Raw genomic sequence first — 9,194 nt, 5'->3', positions numbered from 1 at the left:
GCACACCGACCATGCCAACTCCGCTTAACGCTCTCCTTTGCGCCGATGTCTTCTGATCGGCGAGCCTTGTAACCCCCAAAAAACTTGCCGCTCGACCCCGCACCGTATATCCGCATTAGCGCCACTGACAGCACGCCTTTACAGAGAGCCCTAAGCGCCGCCGCTACGACAGCCCCCCGTGCTAATGTGGCGGCTCGTGCGCACGCTGCAGTGGGAGTGATGGAGTCACTGATGGAGGGTGGGACTCCGAGTCCTGCCGTATAAAGAGTGGCGCAGCGCGTCCCCGGCACTGCGTGAGGAGGGCGCTGCGCGGCACCCGCATTGACCAAGCCTACGGCGTGCGCTCCAGCTCCGGTGTGGACCCGCAAAGGACAGGACATTCGGTGGGGAGAAGGTAAGCCGCTGCTGGTCAAACTGGAGGACACGCGAAGGGTTTTGTTGCCTTCTGTCTCGTCTTTGTAAGGAGCAGCGGGCAGCAATGCAGAATGCGCCGTCATCCACGGGGATGCAAGGGACAGCACGTGTAACACCGTAAACGAACGAGGAAGATATATAGCGCCGTGCACGTTACCTAACAGTTATGAAGAACTGATTTTACGTATTAAAAAAGAGAAGAAGCAACCTTGTTCTTGTCCTTACTGAAGAGCGCGTGGATTTCAGCTGCACAAAACCAGCTCAGCGATAAAGATAACGGAAATCAGCCGTCTATTCGTAAGAACTTTAGGAGCGGATCTGCGCTGGAGGTGAACGCGCCGTCGATGCCGTTACAATGCAGCGTTATACCGAGCCATCAGCAAAACTGGGATGTCAAACGAGTCAATAATGCCCATTAAGAGCAGGGCGGGAATGGCGGAGACATTTTAAAGGAATTGTGATTGAGCTATTACATAAGAAAGAACAACGACAAAGTGCCAGCCCCTAATTCGTTTAAACGGTGCTGTTTATTCCACCGATTCGTCTCTTTGTAGGTTTCAGTTTGTGTGTTCGCCCTGATTGTTTTAATGTTATCCGTCAAGAAAGGCTTTATTAGCAATGGACGCGCGGGGCATTCTGGCGAAGCTTTTGTAGGACATGGCTGACGCGCCTGCAGAATGTTACAAACGTTTGGACAAACTTGTCAGTTGAGAGAGCGAACTTGACGCTAAATCCGCCTTCACGTTTATTCTTTAATACGTGCGCGGACTTATTTATTAAAACTGTCACGAGTAACGTTTAGGGCGGCACGGTGGCGCAGTGGAAGTGCAACAGAGAGAGTGGAGTTCAAGGGCCGGGTGCTCGCTGCGTGGAGTTTGTGTGCTTCTCCCCGTGTTTGCACCCGCCGCCCGAAGGCAGGCAGGTTAGGTGAGTCGGCGAAGCTAAACTGGCTGTAGGATGTGTGTGCGCGTGCGTGCGTGTGTGTGCGCGCGCCTGTATGTGTTTACCATGTGGACCGGCGCCCCGTCCAGGGATTGTTCCTGCCTGACGCCCCATGCTTACTACGTAGACTCCAACTTCCCCGCAGCCCGGCCCTGGATAAGAGGTTTTAGAAAATGGATGGATGTTGGGTGGGCGTTAAATCTTGTTTTGCATTTTTTAATTTGTATTTCAGTTTTTTCTATTTTCTCCCTACTGATTCTGAAGTAAACACGTGTATCTGATATGATATTATTAATTGTTTGATTAGCGAGCCAATATAATGTCATACTTTTCGAAAATAAAATAAGATTAAAAACATATGGAATAGCATTTACTCCACAGGGACCCTGCTTATACATTAGAACTGCCGAAGCTGTTCAAGAGCCCTACATTTGTCTAGATAGATAGATAGATAGATAGATAGATAGATACTTTATTAATCTCAAGGGGAGATTTACATGTCGATGACAGCATGGCGACCTCCGGCCATTGTAGAGACTTTGCACGTGCTGAGGACCACTAAAACGTCCAGCTTTGTCTAATTGTGTTTAGGGGGGTAAAAAAAGTGCAGCACGGTGGCGCAGTGGTTATCATCAATCTAGAGTTCTCCCCGTGTGTGTGTTAGCTTAAACCTTCCACCCGTGTGTGTGTGTGTATGCAGACCCTCTAACAGTCTGGAACCCAAACCCCCACAATACACACAGACACAGAGCTCTGTTTCCTGTCACTGCTAGCAGGCTAAATGACATTAACAATGTCATGTTACGTTAAAGTCAAGCGAAAGTGAAATCAACTTTAAAGTCACAGCATCTTCCACTGAGCTTGTAATTACATAATAAAAAGAAAAATAACGGCACGTTTAACATAACAGGCTTCAATGTTTTGAACCTGTTGGTGACTAATTTTAAAAATGTTTACATTAAATAGCACTTTATTTGTCACCAGGAGGGAGTTTATCCCAAAACTGAACTAAACAAAAATGAATGCAACTAACTATTCCATCTGTTTCCTAAACTAACTTTATCCAGAACAGGATTATGGGGTATAGCTGGAGCCCACCACAGCAGGTATAAGACACAAGGCAGGAACAACACCTGGATGGGATGCCAGCCCATCCCAGGGTGAACACACAGACACCTACACACATCACGTGCCAATTTAGAAACACCAGTCCACCTAACCTGTTTTTGGACTGTTGGAATAAAAGTAGAAGGACAAGGGGAGAACATGCAAATCCCTTAGAGGGAACACCTGGGATGAGAACTCTGGTCTTCTTACTGTGAGGCACGGCTGTGCCACCATGCCACTCTACATGAGGAACCCTATCTGTCCAACTTCCATACCTGCTTATCCAGAGCAGGGATTTGAGGGATCTGGATCCTATCCTAGCAATCATTGGGTGCAAAGCAGGAATAATGCCATGGACAAGATGCCAGTCCATCACAGGGTGAATACACACACACACACACACACATCAGGGCCAGTTTAGCAACACCAATCCACCCCAGGTCTCCTCCCCAGTTGCCCCCAGGCTGCCCCGTATGAGTAAATCCATCCATCGAAGGATGGCGCGGCCACATTCAGACGCCTTCCTGACCGCTCCGTCTAGACTGTCCATTTTTTCAGTTTATTTCCCTTATTTATTATTTCTTCAATTACAGACGACATCGGGGTTAGTAATTTACGATAGTAAACCTTCTATTTTATTCACATAATTTTACTTATTTATTATGTTCTACTATATTGTCATCTTTCAGTCTGTGACTTTTTGTTAATCTGATATTCTAACTTTGCTTAGTTTCTGATAAGCGGATCAGGATGCATTTCACTGCGTGTTGTCCTCTGTAACTATGCATGTGATGAATAAAGAATATTGAATGTGGAAATCCATCCATCCATCGTCCAAACCCAATTATCCTGAGCAGTGTCATGGGGTACCAGTCCGTCACAGGGTGAAATCACATCAGGGTGCAAGTTGGCAACACCAAGTGATCTAACCAGCATGTTTATGAACTGGGTTACTTGGAGGACACGGGGAGAACATGTAAACTTCACACAGTGAACATGAACCCTGATCTCCATATTGTGAATAGCAGTGCCACCCTAAACAAGTAAATCCAACCCTCCATCCATCTTCCAAACCTGCTCATCCTGAGCAGTGCCATGGGGTAGCTGGAGCCTAGCCCTTCAAGCACGGGCACAAGTCAGTAGCAACACCTGGACAAGGCTACCAGTCCATTGCAAGGTGAACACACACATCAGGCAGGGCCGTCTTACCAGCATCATAGGCCCCCAAGCAAAACTGTTGCCCTGGGGCCCCTGTTTTAATAAAAAAAAACAAAAAAAAAACAGAAACATACATTGGCATCAGGAATATTGTGGGCCCCTATGCTCCCGAGGGCACCAGGTCTGTGCCCATTGTGCCCATATGCTACGATGGTCCTGACATCAGGGGCCAGTTTGGCAACACCAATCCACCAAACCTGCATGTTTATGGAGTGTGGGAGAAAAACATGAGGACACAGGGAGAACATGCAAATTCCACACAGGGAACACCCAGAATGCAAACCCCTGGGTGGCCACCATGCTGCCCTATATGAGTTTATCCAGTACATCCATCCATCTTCAAAACCTGTATATCCTGATCAGGGTCACAGGGTAGCTGGAGACTTTCCCAGCAATCAAAGGACATAAGACATAAATGTGAATGGACGCGAGTGATACACGGTTTGTTTACTGCACACTCTTAAAAAGCAGAGGGATGCCATCAAGGAAACCATTTTCGGTTCCCGAAGGATCCATCCACATGAAAGTTCCAGATTTATATGCAGAGCATGCTCCATAATTCAGCAGGTGTACGGTCAAGCTTATTAGTGTGCCAACTGAGTGTTTGATATAGTTAACCCATGCGGCTGGGTTTTCTCCCCTTATGATATGCACCCTATAGGCAAATGCCTAATTCGCTTTAATGCTGGTGCCAGCCCTGCAGATTTGTCAACAAGTTCTTGATTTTAAAACTGCACACAGTAACACTCAAAGCCCAAGGAAACCAGCTTCACAGGCAAAGAATTAAATGGTTGTTTGCCAGGCAAGGGTTCAACAGGGAGCCCCGTGAGGTGCCATTCCTGGACCATTATTTTTAAAGTGGGCACACTCATTGGCATCTTGAAAAAAAAAATGTAAAAAATAAATAAATCAGATTTAAAAATGGGGCAGCATAGAGGCGGAGTGGGTAGCGCTGCTGCCTTGCAGTTATGAGACCAGGGTTTACTTCCAGGGTCCACTCTGCGTGGAGTTTGCATGTTCTCCCCGTGTCTGCGTGGGTTTCCTCCCACAGTCCAAAGACATGCAGGTCAGGTGCATTGGCGATCCTAAATTGTCCCGTGTGTGTGTGTGCATCCTTCCCGGGGTTTGTTTCCTGCCTTGCGCCCTGTGTTGGTTGGGATTGGCTCCAGCAGACTCTTGTGATCCTGTAGTTAGGATATAGCGGGTTGGATAAACTTTAAAAAAGATAAAAGAAAAAAAAGGGTGGCACGGTGGCGCAGTGGGTAGTGCTGCTGCCTTGCAGTTAGAAGACCCTTAAGGGTTTGCTTCCAGGGTCCACTCTGCGTGGAGTTTGCATGTTCTCCCCGTGTCTGCGTGGGTTTCCTCCCACAGTCCAAAGACATGCAGGTCAGGTGCATTGGCGATCCTAAATTGTCCCGAGTGTGTGTGTGTGTGCTTGGTGTGCGCGCCCTGCGGTGGGCTGGCGCCCCGCCCGTGGTTTGTTTCCTACCTTGCGCCCTATGTTGGCTGGGATTGGCTCCAGCAGACTCCCCGTGACCCTGAGGTTAGGATATAGCGGGTTGGATAATGGATGGATGGATTTAAAAACGAATCGGATGGAAGACGCTCTTGTTTTTATTTTGTATCTTCCGGCCGCCCCCTCTATGTTTCTAATTTATGCAAAGGTCAAGTCTGCCATTGTGGTTTCTAAATCTCCAGAAAACAAGCGTCCTGACTCCCCGGGATGAAACGAATGTGAGCCGATCGCGTGCATGTCTGAAATTACCCTTGGCAGAGCCCTTCGGGGTCTGCGGCCTCGTCGCGCACTCATTTCATTTACGAACCGAAGGCTGCAAGGCTCAAGTATCAGCTGTGGCTTTCACGAGCTAAATTTGCCTCCCTTTGTGAATATTTTACAAGTGCTTAGAGATGCACTGCCAAAGTGGGCGTTTTTGGCATTTCGGCAGGATTTTGTGTCGTTCGTAGCAGGAGGCCTGAGATCGACGAGTACAAAGTGTGAAACTCTGCAGATTTTTTTTTTTTTGGTTCGCTCTGGATCGGCTGTTGCTCTCTTTTCTAACGTGCACGTCGTCTTTGAAATTGACTTTTTTATTTATTGGTTTTTTTTTCCCTGAAAAGCGCCATACAAGCAAGTTTGACTTCTGTGAAACTTTGTTTTGCAGGTCAGCGACACGAACGGCAGACTGGCATAGCAAAGGAGGAGTCCAGATGATTATTTTTTTTTTTTGGAAAAGGTGGATGTATCTCTCTAAAAATGGATGCTATTCTACACGTCACCACTTGGACCCGTGAAAGAGGGTCGTTGTAACCAAAATAGAACTGGCACCAAAGGTTCACTGGGATTTCAACGCCTTGATTTCCCTGGCACAGTTGGCTTCTGTTCTCGCAGGCTGGCGAGGACTTGGATTCCACGCTGGGCGCCCCGAAAAGACTCGTCGAGGGGCTTTTTTTTATTTTTAATATTTATTTTTTAATTTCGCATTGAGCATGTCCCGACTCGGCTGAGCCCTCGACATGGGTTCCGATCGGGTCCAATATCGGGCGCTTTTTGATTACCACAAGGAGCGCGCTGAGGACATCTCGCTGCAGCCCGGAGACTTGCTGACCATTAGCAAAAGCGACTGCCCAGAAGGAGACGAGAAGAGCCCACGGGGATGGCTCCACGGGGTCAACGAGAGGACCAAGGAGAAAGGCGACTTCCCTGGCACCTACGTGGAATATGTCGGACCGGTCCGGATGTTGCCGCCCACCCCTAAACTGAGACCCAGACCTGTGCCGCCGACTCCGGGGGCAGCTGGTCAACCGGCCGGTGAGTACGAGCAGATTTATTAGGACTTTTAGAATGACAGGCAAACCGCCGAAACAAAAGTAAACTGGCATGGAATAAGGCGGGCATTTCAGAGTTGAAACTAACAGCTGGAGATAAATGTGCCATCTGGTCGGAGGAATGGCACGAAATCGTAATCCAAACAACTAGCATATTAGCATAAAAGTAGAAACATGGCGACAACTTACTCCTACACTATAGTCGAGCATGCCGCTTGTCGTATTGGTGGTTGGTTATACGGATGATGCCTAACAGCTCAAGGCATCTGGATTGGCATCTTCATCTGGTCGTTGTCTGTCTGAATTTACCGTTAGTCTTGGTTTAGCAAGGCCGGTACGATGCCGCAGTAGGTAGTTCTCACAGGGTACTCCTCCCACAGTCCAAAGACACGCAGGTTAGGTGCATTGGCGATTCTAAATTGTCCCTAGTGTGTGTGTTTGGGGTGTGTGTGTGTGGTGCGTGCGCCCTGCAGTGGTTTGTTTCCTGCCTTGCGCCCTGTGTTGGATGGGATTGGCTCCAGCAGACCCCGTGACCCTGTAGTTAGAATATAGCGGGTTAGATAATGGATGGATGGGTGTTTTAGCAAGCTCAGGATCCGTACCTCAGAGGGGTTGTACGCTTCTAATGGGACCGTCTAAATGGGCACGGGAATACCTGGAGCAGCGGGTAAGGGGGACGCAGACGCAGCACCCATAAGAAGAGCCCGTCCATCAATCACATCTCCCCTCTCGGCGCGAATGGCAAACCTTGGGATTGGACCCCTGCCTTGGGGGCGCTTGGGGAGATAGGGTGGTATATACGGAGGGCGTGCACGAGCACCAGTAGCGACAAAGCAGCTGGAAGCGCGTGCCCCCGATGAACATCCGAGTGGCTGAGATGCCAGCTGTCCTATTGAGGGTCACTCGCCGGTGATCAATGGCGGATCTAAACCGTTAAAAATGGGGTGGGGGGCAGCGTGGGGCCAGTTGTTCTGTTAGAGGAGCCACATGCATTTGACTTTACTGTTCTAATTGTTTCAATCACAACGGATTGCAGGCATTAAGAAACAAAAGACTATTCCTAAAATTAGTGAACATTTAGTGACAATGCAATGCTTATTTCAGAAACAGGTGGCATTTTTACCTTTGTATCCTATTATGGTTTTTATTCTAGCGTTAACGTATCCACATATTTACATCGAATGATTTTGCCCTCAACTTAACAGAAGTTACGATATTCTCGTTTTTAGTTTTATTCGTTATATTCTTATTTTGTTTGTAGGATCGGTTGTATTCTGCGATGTTTATGGTTCCTTGCAAGCAAATTAAATGTCCCTGCCCTTCTTGACTTAACACTTAGTGTGTTCAAATTACACCCGAATGTAGGAAGTATCCAAGTATCAAAACCCAGACATTCCCACCTTATCCCCCTCCTAAATATTCAAAGAATCGACTACGCCACCCCACATTTATACGGCATGGGAAACCCAAAGTGTATTCCACACACTGATGCACTCCCACTGTTCACGTACTTTTTATCCCAGAGTTGTGGTTGAGCAATAATTCCAGGATACCAGTATAACTTTTTTTAACTCGTTAAATAACTCTAACATTCATACATAAAACCCACAACTAAAATATCCGAGAGCCGCTCGTATCCCAATCAGTCTCAATAAAAATAAAAAGTAACAAAGTCACACAAGGTCATTGAGTGTCACGTAAGGTCCTTCCTCAAAAGGGACAAGAGGGGAAAATCCCTCGGAGTGTCGTCTTTACCGATCCCTGCCCCGGCACAATACACGCACTCGCCGTCCACGAGTCTTCACATCCGTCAGCACTGCACACTCTGTCGGGGCAGCGGACACCCGCCTGCACACGCCCAGACCCCCGATGCTCGTGCCTGGTGGTGTTAACGCAGAATGAGTCGCTCTTCTATTCGTCGACTTGGCCAGCTGGGCTTCCTCCTCCGTTCTCAGACACTCCCTGTCGCCCTGCGTTCCTCTGCGGTACGCCTCCGAAATACGATACAATACAATTTATTTTTATATAGTCCAAAATCACACCAGAAGTGCCGCAGTGGGCTTTAACAGGCCCTGCCTCTTGACAGCCCCCAGCCTTGACTCTCTAAAAAGACGAGGAAAAACAAAAAAGGAATTCTGTAGCCACCGGCTGAGATGATAATTACTGGCGCTCCCGTCAGTCTTTAAAATTCCCATTCTCATTCCCATTCCGTGCTTCGCCTCCTACATGCATCTCTTTGGTTTCGTTGGAATGGTTGGTTGGTTGGTTTGTTTGTTTGTTTGTTTGTTTGTTTGTTTGTTTGTTTTTGGGGGAGGGGTGTATGTGGATGTGTGTGTGTACCTAACTTAAGGGGCACAGCTGCACCGCTTTAAACTTACAGCCCCTCCCACCAGCCCAAACCTCATTGGCTGAGGATCCACGTCATTCAGCCTCAAAAGGTGGATCAAACAGTCAATCAAAAGGTTTGCGTGGAAGTGTGCTGCAGGTGTAGAAGATTAGTGTGAGAAAAATAAAGGAAAAAATCGGGAGTGGTCTCCCCTGGACTTCCTCATATACTCAGATATGGGTTGGATTTTTGAGGAGTAAACCGCAAGACAATGATTATATTTTTTATGTTATGTACATGAAAGCACCATCAACAACAAATCAAATCAAATTTATAATACTGTATATTGAACAATTATTAT

General features: G+C 47.6%; 1 protein-coding gene across 2 annotated transcripts in view; it reads left to right on the top strand.

Annotated features, from left to right (window-relative positions):
• Nucleotides 1-289: 289 nt before the first annotated feature.
• Nucleotides 290-9,194, top strand: part of pik3r3b (phosphoinositide-3-kinase, regulatory subunit 3b (gamma)) — a 165,108-nt gene continuing 156,203 nt past the window's right edge. For both annotated transcript variants that reach the window (XM_039734462.1, XM_039734461.1), the window contains exons 1-2: nt 290-394; nt 5,844-6,490. In XM_039734462.1, the coding sequence (XP_039590396.1) occupies nt 6,196-6,490 (295 nt within the window). In that variant the 5' untranslated portion in view covers nt 290-394; nt 5,844-6,195. The remainder of the gene's footprint in view (nt 395-5,843; nt 6,491-9,194) is intronic.

The sequence above is a fragment of the Polypterus senegalus genome, chromosome 14 (genome assembly GCF_016835505.1).
Source record: "Polypterus senegalus isolate Bchr_013 chromosome 14, ASM1683550v1, whole genome shotgun sequence".
Taxonomy (NCBI): Eukaryota; Metazoa; Chordata; class Cladistia; order Polypteriformes; family Polypteridae; genus Polypterus; species Polypterus senegalus.
The sequence above is the reverse complement of the archived record's forward strand: the minus strand, read 5'-3'. Positions and strand labels throughout refer to the sequence as shown.